Source organism: Bos grunniens, chromosome 12 (genome assembly GCF_055505025.1).
Source record: "Bos grunniens cultivar Pamir isolate PY7600 chromosome 12, Bosgru_T2T1.0, whole genome shotgun sequence".
NCBI classification, from domain to species: Eukaryota; Metazoa; Chordata; class Mammalia; order Artiodactyla; family Bovidae; genus Bos; species Bos grunniens.
The window spans coordinates 83,308,208-83,327,168 of record NC_141176.1 but is presented as its reverse complement, the minus strand read 5'-3'; the positions used below and the strand labels follow the sequence as shown (position 1 = coordinate 83,327,168).

Sequence of the window (18,961 nt, the reverse complement as noted above, 5' to 3'; positions counted from 1 at the left end):
ATAAATGCTCCTGTTTATTTTCAATGTGGTTTGAAAATAAGCAAACAAAACAAAACCCACGGTCCATTCAAGCACAAGAATATTAAACTAATTCTTTCTCGCTCCTTAAACTGATTAGAAGCTATTCTTCCATCCAGAAACAACACATGAAAATTAATTAAACTCAATCCTTTAAAACTATTTTGAGTTATGTCAAAATGATCTAACCTTTCTTTTTCTGGTTCAGCTCTGAATTACATAATCAAATACTTGACCCCAAGTTACAGGACGCTGACTTTACCTTGTTGTTTAGTTATACGTGGTCCCATGACTCGGGACACAAACACCACCCTTCCTCCCATCATCCCTCCTCCCAGTGTTCGCTTTACCTCGGCATAAACTCGACATTCGACCGCCCAGCCGTTGATGGGAATATCGGCTTGTTTGTGCCTGAGAGGGTAACCCTTGGCAACACGTATCATTTCTTGGACCAGGTCCAGGCCAGTGATGCATTCTGTGACGGGATGCTCAACCTACAAGGACAAGACCTGCCCGTCAGTAGGTGTGGTGGTGGTGGTCCAGTCACTCAGTCGTGTCCCACTCTTTTGCGACCCCATGGGTTGCAGCCCACCAGGCTCCTCTGTACATGGGACTTCCCAGGCAAGAATACTAGAGTGAGCTGCCATTTCCTTCTCCAGCGGATTTTCCAGACTCGGGGATCAAACCCATGTCTCCTGAATTGAAGGCAGATGCTTTACTACTAAGCCACCAGGGAAGCTCCAACAGATGTAGGAAAAGTAAATAAATAGAAATAAGCAGGGACAATGTCAGCAATTTCTGGGTAAAATGAGGTTAATTATAATCATAGTTGACTTGAAAACTATCTAAGAGAATAAAATTAAAGCATCGATACCATATAGTACAAAGCTGGGTGAGAAAAACAGACACCCCAAAAGTGTTTGTAAACTGTCTCTACTACTTTTCCCAGTGTTTATTTTGATGGGGTTCAACCAGGTTCAAAATTTTTAATTTTATACTAATTCTTCACTGACGATTACATATTTATAGCTAGCGTCCTCAGTGTGGCTGATCATCAGCCTGTTCTGCTACACTTAGCATGGCATCCGCAGAGGCAGCTTACGCTTTTCCACAGCACTAGTCCAGCCTGAGTCTCACCCACTCGCACGCTTTCACTAACCTGTCCTGACAAGCAACCAGATTAGCGTACTCTTGCATCAATGCAGTGTAGCAGAAAGGAGCAGATGGATCCTGCAGGTTGTTCTCCCTCCAGACCGGCGTGGGGAGTGCTTAGCATGCACAATGGCAACACTGAGCCAGTGAAATCACTGCTCTCTCAGCAAACTGCTGATAACTATTTTGGACGATGCTGTCGTGGGGATCCCTGGCCTTCCACCCTAGCGCACGGGATGCACACGTACAGAAACATGCACAAACATACAGGGATACCAACAGACACACTGTTATCAATCTGATCGATTGCTGACGAGATCCTGAACTTAACTGAGCTAAAATAAAGCCACTGAGGGTGTTGGTAAAGGGCAGGTCCTCTGCCTTCCATCTAAAGCCTTGAATAAGTTTTGAGAATATCAACTTTGGCCACATCAGCTGCTTCAATACCAGTTTCCTTTCTCATGAAAATTAAGCATGTTTTAAAAGCACTTCACTATAGTTTCTTTATCATGACATGTTATATTTCATACACTCTGACATGCGAAAAGGTCAATGAACAGACCAATTGTCTTTCCATCTTCAACTACACTAATTGAAGGACAGGACTTAGTCATTATAATAATCTTGAAGCTTATCATAAGCAGACAATGCCACGGTCTTAAAAAAAAAAAAAGCTTTGTAAAAATAAACAGATGGCATCCATAATTAGCTCTGTGTGTGTTATGAGTTTGTTTACAGTTTCAACAACATTTTAAGACATTTTGACATAATTTTAATGACAAATCATCACTAAAATAAGCATCTACCCTTTGTAAAATATATGCAACACTTAAGTAAAGATTTTATTAGATAGTTTAGAATCTATATTCTTAAAAGCAAAACATGGTTTTGAGAGAAACAAGGTTCTGTATGATAAATATAATAAGAAAGGAACAAATGTAAACCCATTCTATTATTGCTGGAAATGAATTTCACGTGAGAATGCATCTTACCACCCTAACTATTCAACCTACTATGTGACCAAGGGCTTTTTATATTAATACTATCCACTACCTTTGTTAAGTAAGAAAACATTTTTAAAAGCTCACAAAATGATTTAATTTCATCCTTCTATATCTATCGCTCAGAAAAGCACATACTATATACTAGACAAGGAAATATACATTAAAGGAATGAAGGAAAGAGTGGCAAATTCAGAGCCATGTCTCTAGTAAGCGGTAGAGGCAGGGTTGGAATCTCATCCCTCCAGAGGTGATATTAGCTGCCTGTTCTTCCTCATGGAAAAATGGATATGAAAGTATGTAGTAAAGATAAATAGCTAAACAATTATATACTGTTATCTTTTATAAAATACATGATTATGAAAGGCTAAAGACCCAAATTCATTGTAAGGCTCTGTTACACCTTAGAAAACCTCCTTATAACTCCTTATAACTCCTTATAACTTATAACTTATAACCTCCTTATTACTCCTTATAACTTATAACCTCCTTATAACTCCTTATAACTGTATAGGAAAAAAGTTTATTAAACTTCTATTGAATAGAATCTAAAACTGGACCCACTTTAACCCAATTTAGAGTTATATAACAGTAACACAACATTTTATAATCTTAGTGAGCCGCAATTATTACAAAATAAAATCAGCAGACAACTAAAATAACAGCTACCTACTAAAGACAAAATCATTAAAGAATTTTTTAAAAATATCCACTGAGGTTCAAGTATTGTTAAAGTACACAAAATAATCTGATATACCTAAATTTTTCAGATAACAGAAATACGTCTTTTTAAAGGAAAACATAAATTTAAACATTTTTAAGAGAAATCCTTCTAAATACATTTTAACAGAATTCCAAAGCTATTCAACAGGATATGTGAAGCATTTCCTTTAGACCCTGTATTATTATTATCATCAGGCATCTTATAATTAAAACACTGACTAAATAACCATGTCTACCCCCCATTCCTGAAAACTTAAAAATAGTTTCCCTGTGCAAGTTAAACTCAATGCTTAAGAAGAACAGAGGTTACAAAGAGAAAAAATCATTCCCATGCCAAAACATAATTCATTAAATGTTTTAAAAATATCATTAAATAAAACAAAAAAGAAAAAAAAGGAAGGGAAGGGGGTAAAATCAATGCAAAGTAAAGGTTAACTGAAACAAAAGGTTATAAGAAGAAAAAAAGACTCAAACACTGGCTTCTGGTAAACCAACAAATTCATCATGTCCAACCTAGAATAAAAAACAACCTCTGAAAGTATGATGTTAATAAACATCTATTCTGAGGACTACTGTGTCGGGGGAGGACAAGGTTTCTGAGTAACTTCTATTTGGGGAACACTGAGTTAATCTAAGTTAAACAGGCTTTTGCTTTTTTTGAAAGACTCCTCAAACACATTAATCTGTAAATACGCCACAGGACTCTCTGAAAGGAGACTGTACAGCATTTATTTAACTGCACACCTCCTCCTTTTGCAGACAATCTTTATGGATTGAGAATTCCAAAGAACACACATTTAGAAACAATGCCTTAAAGATTCAAAATACTGGGTTGGCCAAAATGGTTGTTCGGGTTTTTCTGGAACATTGTACAGAAAAACCTGAATAAAATTTCTGGCTAACACACTACAAAACCCAATTCCCTTATGTGACTCTATCCTCGCCAAACAAATTGTTGGTCTTCACACATCAATTTCCTGCCCCAAAGAAATAAGTGCTAGTTCCAAGAAATGTATGAATGAAGGATCTTCCAGATAGTACGACTGTGCATTAGAGAGTAATATACTGACATCCTAGTACATGAAACCTTGGGGTTTGGGCAGCAAAATTAATACCTAGCCAAAAAAGCGAGTGAGAAGGAGAGAAAACATACACATACACACACACACACACACACACACACACACAAACCCAAAAAAGAGTGAAAGTCACTCAGTTGTGTCCGACTCTTTGCAACCCCATGGACTATACATACAGTCCATGGAATTCTCCAGGCCAGAATACTGGAGTGGGCAGCCTTTCCCTTCTCCAGGGCATCTTCCCAACCCAGGGATCAAAGCCATGTCTCCTGCATTACGGGTGGATTCTTTACCAGCTGAGCCACAAGGGAAGCCCAAGAATCCTGGAGTGAGTAGCCTATCCCTTCTCCAGCAGATCTTCCTGACCCAGGAATCGAACCAGGATGTCATGCATTGCAGGCAGATTCTTTACCAACTGAGCTATGAGGGAAGCCCATCCAAATCAGAATTTAATTCTCCAAGGCAAATTATTGACTGGGATGTATTTATCAGGTCAATGCCACCTTGGAGGTTCTGCTGCTGCTATTAGTTGCTAAATCGTGTCTGACTCTTTGCAACTCGATGGACTGTAGCCTCCAGACTCCTCTGTCCGTGGAATTTTCCAGGCAAGAATACTGTAGTGGGTTGTTTTCTTCTCCAGGGGATCTTCCTGACTCAGGAATCGAATGTGCACCTCCTACACTGGCAGGTGGATTCTTTACCACTGAGCCACCTAGGAAGTCTCGCAGGTTCTATCAAGAGCTTATAAATCAGCACTGGCAATGCCAATTATGAACCTCGTTATCAATCTTTTATTCAAACAGGTACAAATGACGATCATCAAATGCCATGTTAAGATCCATAATCACACTCAAAATCTATGAGTATGTATAGTTATATATGCCTACATTAGATGGTCACGGCCAGTTTTTTATAGATCTATTTGCAAATTTACTTTAGTTGTCTTCTCAGTCACCATCAAACTGTCACTACTGTCAGTATTTGAGTCTAGATTTCTTGCCACTCCCTCTAATTTTTTGCTTCAAATGTATTTCCCCCCCAAAAATGAATATGAGCTTATCAAATGAATGAGCTTATCAAATGCAATGGCAAAGTAAACCAGGTTTCACTTCACATGAGTACTTGATGTATCAAATTTCAATAGTAATAAACTTAGAAAAGCTAAATGTTTCTGGAATTGTGTTGTCATTATCTGCCTTTGTAAAAGTTATAATCATAAATTCTGCCACTGCCACTGTGATCTTTAGCTTTATTCCTCCTCAAATACCAACTGCGTGCGTGCATGCTAAGTCACTTCAGTTGTGTACAACTCTTTGCGACCCTACAGACCATAGCCCACCAGGCTCCTCTCTCCATGGGATTCTCCTGGCAAGAACATCAGAGTGGGCTGCCATGCCCTCCTCCAGGGGATCTTCCTGGTGATCTTCCAGTGATCGAACCTGCATCTCTCAAGTCGCCTGCATTGGCAGGTAGGCTCTTTACCACTAGGACCACCTGGGAAGTCCTAAATACCAATCAGGAAGTATCCAAAACTAGTGCAGGGAAGACAGGTATTTCCAGAGCCATAAAGTCCTAAAGTATCCACCTATAAAATACCTTCATTAATGACAAGGGGAGAAACACGAACATTACGGTGGGGAAATCCAAGACATGCCACCTTAACCAAGGCAACATCACCAGTAACGGGATCAACAGACACTGCATGTCTCCTATAATGGTCCTCATGGAAGAACGGCATTTCTGTAATATTCTTGCTGAATATGCAATGTCCGGATATACTCAAGAGAAAAAAGACAAACACAAAATGAGGGACACTCTATAAAACAAATGGCCTGTGCTCATTTTAAAAAATGTCAAGGTCATAGGTGACCAAACAAAAGACTAAAGAACTGCTCCAGATAAAGACTAAAGAGTCATGGCAAGCAGACACAACACAGGATCCGGAACCAATATTAAAGTGTTGTAATTTTACTATAAAAGACATCTGTGCACAACTGGGACACGTGAAGACGGTCTGTGGACGGGAGAGCAATGTGTCACTGTCAGTGTTCTGATGTTGGTAATGGCACTGTGGCAACGTAGAAGAGCTTTCTTGTTTTTAGGGGATACGTGTTTAGAGGTAAAGGAGCACCAGGCCTACAACTTACTCTGAAATGTTTCAGGTAAAGAGGACAGAGAGAAATTAAGATATGGGTATAGGATAAAAATAAAGCAAACGTAAATGTTAGTAAAGGGTGTTCAGATATTTTTAGTAATGTTTAGAAATTTTATAGACATCAGAAATAATTGTAAAATAAAACTTAATAAAAGTTAGAGCAACATCACCAAAGTTTTTGTTTTTATATTATGAAACATTATTAAGGTAAAGGTATCTGACTTGATTGACATTATCGTCTCTTCAATCAGAACCCTTCCACTGCGCTAAATAACCAAAAGCAGATAATTTGCTCAATGTGTTTTCTCTGACTTAAACTTTTAAATATACTTTATTATGCTGATTATCTAATAATTCTAAAGATTGTAAGAATGGGTAACTACATAACAGGCAAGCATTCCTCAAGGGGAATAAGATTCAGGCAAATTTTAATTACATACTGAAGTTAATTTCAAATGAATATTAACACTGAGGCATGTTTAAAAGTTTAAATGGGTGCTTCATTTAGATGTTTGTAACAAAACCCACCCTACTAAAGAATTACATAATTACTCAAGGTTACAGACGCTTGCTCCTTGGAAGAAAAGCTATGACAAACCTAGACAGCGTATTAAAAAGCAGAGACATCATTTTGCTGACAAAGGTCCATATAGCCACAGCTATGGTTTTTCCAGTAGTTGTGTACAGATATGAGATTTGGACCATAAAGAAGGCTGAGCACCAAAGAATTGATGCTTTCAAATTGAGAGTCCCTTGGACTGCAAGATCAAACCAGTCAATCCTAAAGGAAATCAACCCTGAATGTTCACTGGAAGGACTCATGCTGAAGTTGAACCTCCACTACTTTGGCCACTTGATGTGAAGAGCTGACTCATTGGAAAGGACCCTGATGCTGGGAAAAACAGGGCAGGAGGAGAAGGGGACAACAGAGGATGAGATGGTTGGATGGCATCACCAACTCAATGGACATGATTTTGAGCAAATTCAGCAAGACAGTGAAGGACAGGGAAGCCTGGCATGCTGTAGTCCATGAGGTCGCAAAGAGTTGGACACAACTTAGTAACTCAACAACAACCACAAGTTTAAAAGAGGAGAAAGTCCTAAAGAGTGAGGAGAGGCATCAGATCAATGAACTATGTGTTAACTTGGCCGTTATACAGAAAAAGGGTGATGTAAAGTGTTCACAGTTGCTTAAACAGAGGGTAGGTTTTTTTTTAGGTGTTAAGTGGAGGCCCAGCTGCTTAGTCCAGGCAGCAGCTGTCCCTAAAAGCAGAAGACCCATGTACACATCATAACTAACATCTGCATGGCACTGAAATTTATCAAACCTCTCCATGTTCATGAACTTGCTCCCTGTTTCACTGTCATTTTACGGACAAGACACTTGAGATACTCACAAGAAGTGTGTGGTAAGAGAATGCTCTAACATCCAAATAATATTATGTTAAATTAACATAACTTAAAGTAACTTCTTTATTAAATACAAGTCTAATTGACAGATACTACAAAGACCCAGATTGTGAAAGCCACCTTTTGAAAGAAGAACTTGTTCGATTCAACTGAGCAAAGCAGTATAGGTATGATTACCTGATGAGATATGAGGAAATTGTCCTGTTACATAAAATTGTGTTTCATAATGGTATTTGGCATAATAGATCTCTATCTTTTTTCGTTTGTTGTTATTCTGGCCTGAAAGGACAACTGATGTCATTATTTTTGGTTTTGCGCTTTCAGGTCAGAGACAGTCTTTGTCCAAAATGGAATCTAACATATACCTATTAAAATACTGAAACTCTACCTCCTGGGAATACAGGATTTCAAAATAAAGATCTAAAGTTATTAAATTTTGATCCACAGGCCTCAAAGAAAAAAAGCACGTTGGGCAATAGGCCCCAACACATCATTCCTGTAAACTCACCTTGAAAATAATGGCTACATTCAAGGGTGGTGCTGAAAACTGAACAAATTTTATTATAGAGCTTTCCTGTTGACCCACACACAAACAGTCAGATGAAGAAAGGATAAGAGAACTATTAGGTGTTGAACTGTACTCCCCTCACTTCCGCCCAATTCATATATTTAAGTCCTAACCCCGAGTACTCAAAATATGACTATGTTTGGAGATGGGGTCTTTAAAGAGGCAATTAAGTTAAAATGAGGTCATTAAGGAGGGCTCTAATAAAATGTGACTGACGTTCTTGCAAGAAGAGATGAATACACAGATGACACGCAGCAAGAAAGGAAGACCACAAGGGGACCCAAGACGCCAAGTTCTAATCTGCAGGCCACAGAGAAAGGCCTCCAGACCAAGCCACTCTGCCACACCGATTTACACTCCTGACTCCACAAGTGTAACAAAACGGTGCTTAAGCCACTCAGCCTGTGATAAGCTGATGTGGTAACCCTAGGAAACAAATACAGGAACAAATTTGGAAGGTTCTAGATAAGAATCTAGAACTCAAAGACACCAACATAGTTTATAAAATGCTTCCAAACAAAAACTAATGAAAAATGTCTGACAAATTTAACTATTCATGTCTATTTAACAAAAGCTTCTTTCCTTCAATTTTCCAGTAAGACTCAAAGAAAGACATCAAGTGACAGCATAACATACCCTACTTTACGTTCTCAGTTTCCCAGGAAAGGAACTTCAAATATTCCAGAATATTCCGGTTCTGGCTAGCTCCAGCCAGTCTGAGAACCCTGGCCTCTGTGCTTTCAAATACAATCAAAATGTCAATTTCTGTCCAGATCTAAAATATTCCTCCTGGCAAGAAGGGAATTTTACAAATTAATTACAAATCCATTTCCCTGTAATTTCTCCTATTTCCACCAATTATTCTTTCAGTCAAACACCTTAACTCCATAAAAGGCTAAACTCTTTAAGTACTTTTTTAAATTTAAAATTGCTCTGAAAATAAGAAAAAGATATTTGTTCAGTTATAGTCAATTCTCAGAAATCAGATTTAGGCTGCAATAATTCTTAACTTTTTAATGTGTGAAACTGTGAAGGGTAAGAATCAAGATGCTAAAAAGGTTTTCCTAAAATGCTCCTGGAAAACAAGGTTCCATACGATACAAAAGTCTTTGATGGGATCTCTGATGAGATGTGGGGGTATCTGGCCTCCAGAGAATTTCAACAGCACTATTATTATACTTTTTCTTTCACAGCAAAAGTAGATTCCTCCTTCACTGTTGCAATCAGTATAAGCCACTGACTGAGATCTAACAAAGGGGATACAATTTAGATCTCTGTTCTTCAAGATGTGGAATAGCCAGCTGACCATATTTGGGCATTAAATTTAACATGTTACTCCTTTCTATTTGAGAGTTTTCTAGCCTTTTTTTTTTTTGCCTTTGTAGACAATATTAAGACTGCTTTTCAAAAAAAATAAAATCTATAATTACTTGGATTTGGAAATTAACAATTACATACACACACATACACACAATTTGGAAAGGTATAGTCAGGATCCACAATACTAATTTTAGCACAAAGATCTAAGCAGAAATAGCTTATCAATGTAACCCTTTAGTGAGTTTCATGTTCAGAAGAAAGATTTCTATCTCCATTTTTCTCTTACACAAAACTCTTACAATGAAACAGAGACTTCTTCCAAAGCAGTTAGTATTTCAACTATGTTTGTTCATTTGCAACAATAATTTTTCAATCAACTGACAAAAGAATAAGAGGAAGTTATTATTAATTAATTTGTGGCCCAGTTTGCCACCTGAAAAAAAAAAAAGACCACTTACACGCTTTTTAAATTATAATGACGACAGTAATAGTGAACATATTAACCAATGTTTAACCAACATAGCATGCAGAATATTACTGGTAAGATTCCTACAGTTAGGAAGAAGAGTGAGTGCTTACTATTAACCAGACGCTATTTTGAGCAGTTAAATATTCATTCATTAATGCTCACAATCCTATCAAGTAAGTGCTACATTACTGTCACTTCACAGATGAGGGAAATGAAGCACAGTGAAGTTAAGGAACTTGCTTACAGACACACAGCTAGGAAGGAGCAGGGCTAGGATTTACTGGTGCTGAGTGAAAACAGAGGATGCTCATAATTTACGGAAACAATGATTAAATGAGCTCCCACTGGTCAGTTATGACTGTTTTGAACTGTTTTAGAGTCTAGAACCTCATAAAGTTTCTCCCTGGTAAAGTGTGTGTCCAATTTCAGAGGATTCACAGACTCCCCTCCAACTCATTAAAAAGCCCAGATAACCCAGCTTAGATGTTTCTGGTTTGGGAAGAGGGAAATAGCAACACGGTTCACTCCCCTCCAGGGTCTCTATCTCCCTCGACTTAGTGAGACACAGGGGACATGTGAAGCACTGCTATCTGGGGGCAGTGACAGCTGACAACAGGTAACAGGCTCTTCTCTCTCATGGGCTGGGATGAACTGAGAGACCAGCTTCAGAGAAGTCCAGGGAAGAATGTGAAAGGCACAGGTCACGGAGACGGCTTGGATCCTGCAGAGACTCACGCACCCTGGACAGAAAGTCAACCAAGGCTTCAGAAGAGTCCCTGTTCTCTTTGCCAATGAATCCAAGTGGTCCATGTATGTTAGTTGGATGCTGATGTCTGGATCCTTGAGACAAGGAGAATGGTGGGGACACAGGCTCCTTCTATCCTCGGGAGTAGATACAATCCTATCACCAACTACTTGAATATCACAACAAACAGGATTTGGTACTGACCACTCCAAAAAACCACAGCTAAACCACAGGAGAGGATGTACCCACCGAGAAAGGATAGGAATTCAGAATAATGATCATATAGGCCAAGTGATGGAGAAGGCAATGGCACCCCACTCCAGTACTCTTGTCTGGAAAATCCCATGGACGGAGGAGCCTGGTAGGCTGCAGACCATGGGGTCACGAAGAGTCGGACACGACTGAGCGACTTCACTTTCACTTTTCTCTTTCATGCATTGGAGAAGGAAATGGCAACCCACTCCAGTGTTCTTGCCTGGAGAATCCCAGGGACGGGGGAGCCTGGTGGGCCGCCGTCTATGGGGTCGTACAGAGTCGGACACGACTGAAGCGACTTAGCAGCAGCACCAGCAGCAGGCCAAGTGAATCTAAGCAAACTCCAGGAGACTGTGGAGGACAGAGAAGCCTGCTGTGCTGCAATCCATGGGGTCACAAAGAGTCAAATACAACTTAGCAACTGAACAACAATGCTAAGTGAAATAGAGCAGCTAAGGGACAGAAAAAAAAAAAAGGAACTCTATCCAAAAAACCAGTAAAGGCACCTAGAAACTCCAAGAGTAGTGATATAAGAATACACACACACACACCACTCCACCTGCAATTAGACTTTCTGGGATAAAATAACATAAGGATCTTTATGGGGTGATGATACGTCCTACAACTGGATCCTGCTCTTTATAGAACAACTTTGTAAATGTTCCACCACTCACTGACTTGTCTTAGTGGTTTGCACTGCTGTAACAGAGTAACACAGACAGAATGGCGTATAAACAACAGAAATGTGTTTCGCACAGGTCCAGGGGCTGGGAGGGAAGTTGAAGATCAAGGGACAGCTGATTCACTGTCTGATGAAGGCCGCGTCTCAGTCCACAGACGGCCACCTTCTCTCTGAGTCCCTACATGCAGGAGGGGAAGGTTCTCTCTGGGGCACAAACCCCACCCATGAGGGCACCCCCTCATAATCTAATCACTTCCCAGAGGCCTTACCTCCCAAAACCATCACACTGGAGGGTAATGTATCAACATATGAATTTTGGAGAGACACAAACATTCAGCCTACTGTATTTGTATACTTAAAATGGGCTAATGTTATGATATACAAAGTATACCACAATAAAGACTATTAATTTCTTTTTCAATAGTTAAGTTAACATAGGGAGTTCCCTGGTGGTCTAGTGGTTAGGATTTGGTGCTTTCACTGCTATGGCTGGGGTTCAATCCCTGGTCAGGGAACTGAGATCCCACAAGCTGCGAGGCACGGGACAAAATTAATTAAAAAAAAAAAAAAAGTATAGAGTCATTTTCACTCATGCAAATTCTCATATAATTTAGCTCCTATGCACCAGTCCTCAGGAAGCTACTTAAAGACATGCTGTAGGGGAAAAAAAGGAATAAACCAACAGTGCTTAAGACAAAAGTCCAGGAGAAAAGAAATTTTTACAAAGAGAGGTAGAAGAAATTCTCAGGACAGGCAGAGAACGTAGTGGGTGAAAGGAAACCAGAGACTACTACACAATGGCAAAAGTGACCAAAAAAAAAAAAAAAAGCTCAATGAGTTTGAATATAATGAAACACAGATCAAGAATGTGGATAAATCAGTGATAAATACATAGAAACCTAAGCCAGCACACAGACAAACCAGAAGACAGTTTTTAGCTACAGAGAAAGCAAAATGGTGGAGAGTGAAAGTAATCTTAAGAGACAACATGACTGCTATGAACAGCATTCACACTGTGATCATAATAAAATCCCCGATACTGGGCTAACCCAAGTCATGACACAGTGATAGCAGAATCGTGAATCGCAGGCTCCCTTGTGAGATGGAGGCGATGATTCATTTTTCCTAATCAGCGGCATAGAAGCTGGAGCCTTCCTCCAGCCTTTTCCTCCCTCAGCAGCCATGGCTGTTCCTGACCCAGAGCAGCAGGTCCCCACACACATCGCTTCAAAGAGGCTCCCCTCTTCCACGTGTTTTCTCATTTCTCCTTTATTTCTTTTTCCTTCCTTTCTTTTTCTTTTTTTTTTGGGGGGGGGGTGGTGGTGGTGGTGGTGGGTGGGTATTGGTAATTACTCAGGGGTTGATATTGGGTCAAAAAGCCAGTAATGTGTTAATCCAGCTGTTTTAAGCCCCATAATTTTCAAGCCCCATAATCTTTCACCTTTATGAGATGAAAGTTCTTCAACTGTAAGGATAACCTTGTGTGTATGTGTGTTAGTTGGTCAGTCATGTCCAACTCTTTGCGACCCCATGGACTGCACAGCTTATCAGGCTCCCTGAGATTCTCCAGGCAAGACTACTGGAGTGGGTTGCCATTCCTTTCTCCAGGGGATCTTCCCAACCCAGGGATCAAACCTGAGTCTCCTGCACTGCAGGTGGATTCTTTACCACCTGAGCTACCAGAGAACATTATCACCCATCTAAGAAGTCAGAACATAGTACCATGGATACCTCTCAAAATAAATTCTTGATTTAAAAAAAAAGATACAAGAACCACCTAACCACAAGTGAATCAAAATGCAGACTGATTAATCATAAAGCTATGGTAAGATGCTGATTATGACCATGAAAGCAAGTTAAAACACCAAGGTATGATGAAAACACCTGAAGATTCAGAACTACAGAAAAGCAAGTATAGTAATGTTATAATAATGAAAAGCTGACAATGAAAAGAGCAAAAATGAAGGGTTATGGAAGAAATCAGGATTAAATATAAGTATGCCAATTTCCACTCATTTTTATAAAAAAAGAAACAATATACTTTCAAATTGGAATATGAAGAAATGCGATGACAAAAATATAAACAGTTCCAATAATCATTTGTCACATTAAGAACATCTTTTAGGAATTAATATTTCAGTGGAAAATAAGAAACATTTATCTAATAGTTCAGCAATTTCATCATTTCAATTTCTTTTCCTTCTGTTAAATATAAATAAAATGAGCTAATTCAAAAAACAATATGGAAAAATAAGAGTAATGAGAAAGAAGAGTCCTACTGGCTACTGTATTATAATAAAAAGATATAACATCTAAAATAGTGTGGTACCAGCACATAAATAACAGAAAGGCTAAAAAAAAGAAAACAGTAAAGTAAAAATCTGCATATATATGAGAATTCAGTACATAACGAAGAAGACTTGATTAACACCGAAAAGAATAATTATTCAGTAATGGCTGTGATAAACAGGTAGACATTTTGGAAAGAAAAAAAATCCCCGGTGAAATGAAAATTTCACCAAGGAAGATGACAAAAGTACTAAAAGAAAACAAGGAAGAAAAATTGAGTAGAAAAGTCTAAGTATGTGATAACATCAGAAATAAGAGATTTAGCAATTCAACTGCAAACTTTTAAAACAAAAATTTTCTCCCTAGAAAGAAAAACTACATCAAACTAAAAAAGACAGGTAAAAGGTGAGAGAAAAGTAGCTAGGAATCACATCTGTATATTTTATATCTGCATTCATTTGCTTATCTTGCCAGGAAACAAACAGTTTCCTGGACTAGAGAAGGAGGCAACTGTTAACTCACAGAGCATCTTCACACCATTTCTCACACCCTGGTTCCCCACGGTCTGATGTCCCTGTGCAGGCAGAGGGGGGTGCACCTATCACTAGAGAGCAACCCCACAACGATTCATCTAAACAGACATAAGCGATGCTGCCATGGAGAGAGAGCAAACTTGACTCTGGAAAGTAAATAAATCTTTCCAGAGAGAGAAGGGGAAAGGCCTGGAATGTCAACAAATGGCTCTGGGGAAAGATAAGACTTTCTCTCTAGCAAGCTCCATCTTTCGACTTGTTATCATTTAATCAGGTGCCAGAGGTCTTTGCTTAGAAAGCCCTCATTCTGTAAAAATGTGAAAATATTCATGGAGCATTGCTTCCTGATGATATCACAAATGGCTAATTTCCTGAAAAAACATAAAACATCTACAACTCAATCAGATCAGATCAGTCGCTCAGTCGTGTCCGACTCTCTGCGATCCCATGAATCGCAGCACGCCAGGCCTCCCTGTCCATCACCAACTCCCAGAGTTCACTCAGACTCACGTCCATCAAGTCAGTGATGCCATCCAGCCATCTCATCCTGTCGTCCCCTTCTCCTCCTGCCCCCAATCCCTCCCAGCATCAGAGTCTTTTCCAATGAGTCAGCTCTTTGCATCAGGTGGCCAAAGTACTGGAGTTTCAGCTTTAGCATCATTCCTTCCAAAGAAATCCCAGGGCTGATCTCCTTCAGAATGGACTGGTTGGATCTCCTTGCAGTCCAAGGGACTCTCAAGAGTCTTCTCCAACACCACAGTTCAAAAGCATCAATTCTTTGGAGCTCAGCCTTCTTCACAGTCCAGCTCTCACACCCACACATGACCACAGGAAAAACCATAGCCTTGACTAGACGGACCTTTGTTGGCAAAGTAATGTCTCTGCTTTTGAATATGCTATCTAGGTTGGTCATAACTTTCCTTCCAAGGAGTAAGCGTCTTTTAATTTCATGGCTGCAGTCACCATCTGTAGTGATTTTGGAGCCCAGAAAAATAAAGTCTGACACCGTTTCCACTGTTTCCCCATCTAGAAAACCCAAAGGGCAAAAGAAATGTACATGACTCTATGAAAAAAAATTCATCCTCACTCAGAAGAAAAACAAAATGAAAATATGGTACCATTTTTCACTATCATACACAGAGCCAAAGGCAAAGATCCTTTTAGCCATGCAAGTTCTCCTATAAAAGGCACCTTGATACTATTTCACTAAATTATACAAGAACCTATCATTTTCCAGGCAATTCTACTTTCACATGTGCAAAATCATAATATAAAAGGTATTTAATAATTGCACTATTTATGATAGCAAAATACTGGAAAAATTAAAAATAGGAAACTGGTGAAATGCATACTCATACAAATGAATATTCAAAATCGTAATGAAGTAGATAACACTTTAAGTATGAAACACTGCTGCTGCTGCTGCTAAGTCACTTCAGTCGTGTCCGACTCTGTGCGACCCCATAGACAGCAGCCCACCAGGCCCCAACGTCCCTGGGATTCTCCAGGCAAGAACACTGGAGTGGGTTGCCATTTCCTCCTCCAATGCATGAAAGTGAAAAGTGAAAGTGAAGTCGCCCAGTCGTGTCCGACTCTTAGCGACCCCATGGACTGCAGCCTACCAGGCTCCTCCATCCATGGGATATTCTAGGCAAGAGTACTGGAGTGGGGTGCCATTGCCTTCTCTGAAGTATGAAACACTACAAAAGACAATTTTTAAGTAAAACAAAGGTTGCCTCTACAAGAAAAATACACAATTGTGATAACAAATGGGGTATGGGAAGTTATTTTTCCAATGTTTAGTCTTATGGATATATTAGGTTTTTTTTTAACCAATGATTACTACTTCTTAGTATTTCAACTCAATAAAGTAAGAAAATTATTCAAGCAAAACTACATATTTCATTAAAATAAGATTTTAATAAAGTTGTATTTTTGGTATTTATCCATTTCTCTATCCATCTTTCAGATGCAGAGAAGGAAACATATAGGCATCGGTGGGTACATATGCACACTTCTACTAGGACAAGAGGTGGGGACCATTCCAAGCAAAGGGAGTAAAACCTGATAAAGGCACACAGAGGTCAGAGAGAACCCAGGAAAAAGAAAGGCGAGGTTAAGGCTACAGAGCAAAGGGACTTGTAATATAAAAGCATCTGAATTATATCTTTAGGAAAAAGAAAATAACCTCAGATATACAGATGATACCACTCTAATGGCAGAAACTGAAGAGGAACTAAGAGTCTCTTGAAGAAGGTGAGAGAGGAAAGTGAAAAAGTTGGCTTAAAGCTCAACATTCAAAAAACTGAGATCATGGGATCTGGTTCTATGACTTCTTGGCAAACAGATGGGGAAACAATGGAAACTGTGACAGATTTTATTTTCTTGGGGTCCAAAACCACTGAGAATGGTGACTGTAGCCATGAAATTAAGACACTTGCTCCTTGGAAGAAAAGCTATGACCAACCTAGACAGCATATTAAAAAGCAGAGACATTACTTTGCCAACAAAGGTCCATCTAGTCAAAGCTATGGTTTTTCCTGTGGTCATGTATGGATGTGAGAGTTGGACCATAAACAAGGTTGAGTATCAGAGAACTGATGCTCTCTAACTGTGGTCCTGGAGAAGACTCTTCCGAGTCCCTTGGACAGCAAGGAGATCCAACCAGTCAATCCTAAAGGAAATCGGTCCTGAATATTCATTGGAAGGACCGATGCTGAAGGCTGAAGCTCCAATACTTTGGCCAATCTGAAAAGAGCCTGATTCTGGGAAAGACTGAAGGCAAGAGGAGAAGCGACAACAGAAGATGACCTGGTTGGATGGCATCATTGACTCAATGGACATGAGTTTGGACAAACTCGGGGAGACGGTGAAGGTCAGGGAACCCTGGCCTGCTGTAGTTCACGAGATTACAGAGAGACAGGACTTAACAACACTGAACACCACCAACATAAAAGCATGTGGATTTTATCTTTAAGAAAAAGAAAACAGTGACTTTAAAAACAAACATATGAGGATGGCATAGATAAACCTGATACATAAATTCTCACCAAAGAGAGATAAAAACCAGTATTTATGCACCAAACCCAGTGACTTTCTCAGTGTTTCTCTTTAAGAAGAAATGGTATTTATTTCAAATGTCACTCTTAAGGAAATCTAGCAAAGTGAAGATGCTACTCATACTGTGTTATCAGGAAAAAAGTGTACAAGTTCTAATGCTGGAAAAAAGTGACAACTCAATCAGGAAATTTCAAGGAAAAAGAAAAAAAGAAAATTATAGCTCTCCAGCCTCAAACTGAAACACTAATTAGAGATAACATATATCTTAGAAGATAAAGAATTTGGTGAATGTGCCTTAAGTATTATAATTTAAGGTTAGTAAAGAAATTTGAAACAGAAAATCTACCATTAAAAGGACATCTGAATTGTTTAAACAATATCAGAAAGACATCTTTGAAATATCTAAGCATGGCTTTCGGGAATACTATAAAACACAAGATTCTTTTTTTCATGCTCCCATTCAGTCACAGCCTCCACCACCAAATATCCCTCCACCACACAGATGTTTCTTAAAAAAAATAAATAAATAATAATTTGTTTGGTAACTGACAAGACTACTATCCCTGGAAGCAAATGAAAGAGAGAAATGAGATATTATTAAACATTAAACAGGAGACACAAATTAATAATTATGCTATTATATAGCACAGATTTAGGCACTATCAGATTTTTTCCTGAAATTCATTTATGTATAATCTTTTTTTGAGGGTACTGAGCATAATTTCCTGGCAAGCCACTCATGATACAAATTGTAAACACAGGTACCTAAATGATTTAGACTGACAACACAGAATTATTTGATAATAAATATCAATTTTTGGAGGTCTTATACCAAAATTGACCACGGGACAAACTTGAAAAAACTTATGCGCTGAGATACATGAGCCAGAAACAAATAAAAAGTAAAGGATTCTTAAAAAAAAAAAAAAATTGAACATAATAACAAAGTGCCCTAAAGAAAAATAAAAAACACTGATTATTAATTCTGCAAAATCTGCTAAGTATCCCAACTAAAGTCTAGTATTTATTGAGTCTTGAATACAATAAACATACATTGTAGTCACTTCAAATTGCCTTCAGGATCATATTACAAAGCTATTATTCTCATCATGATATAATCAAGTCTCCATTTTAATAAAAAACATGATTTCCCAGCTAATCATATAATTAGACATACTTCATTATAAAGATATATATTTAATCAAAATCAAATTAATCTCTACAAGTCTGTCAATTCTGAAGATATCCACAACAACAGGATAGAGGCTAAAAAAGTGATTTAAACAGAAGTACTGTAAGTTTTTAGCAAAAACTACTAAGGTTAATATTGTACAAATTATAAATATGAATTACCCTTGGTCTCAAAATGCATCTAGATACACAACTTCTGCCACAGTATATGAAAATCTGTCCCATGGTATAATCTCATAAGCGTAATACTGAGAAAAGAAGCCATATACAAAAAATTCATATTTAATACAATCCCATGGACTGAAAGTTTA

The 18,961-nt window shown here is 38.6% G+C and overlaps 1 protein-coding gene across 42 annotated transcripts in view; it reads right to left on the bottom strand.

Moving 5' to 3' along the window:
- The window catches only part of PCCA (propionyl-CoA carboxylase subunit alpha), a 420,374-nt gene that overhangs the window by 186,394 nt on the left and 215,019 nt on the right, over positions 1 to 18,961 (bottom strand). For all 42 annotated transcript variants that reach the window (XR_015138441.1, XR_015138440.1, XR_015138442.1 and 39 more), the window contains one exon: positions 369 to 512. Coding sequence is in view for 39 of the 42 variants with exons in the window: in XM_086330472.1 (XP_086186598.1) it covers positions 369 to 512 (144 nt within the window). In the remaining 3 variants the exon portion in view is untranslated. The remainder of the gene's footprint in view (positions 1 to 368; positions 513 to 18,961) is intronic.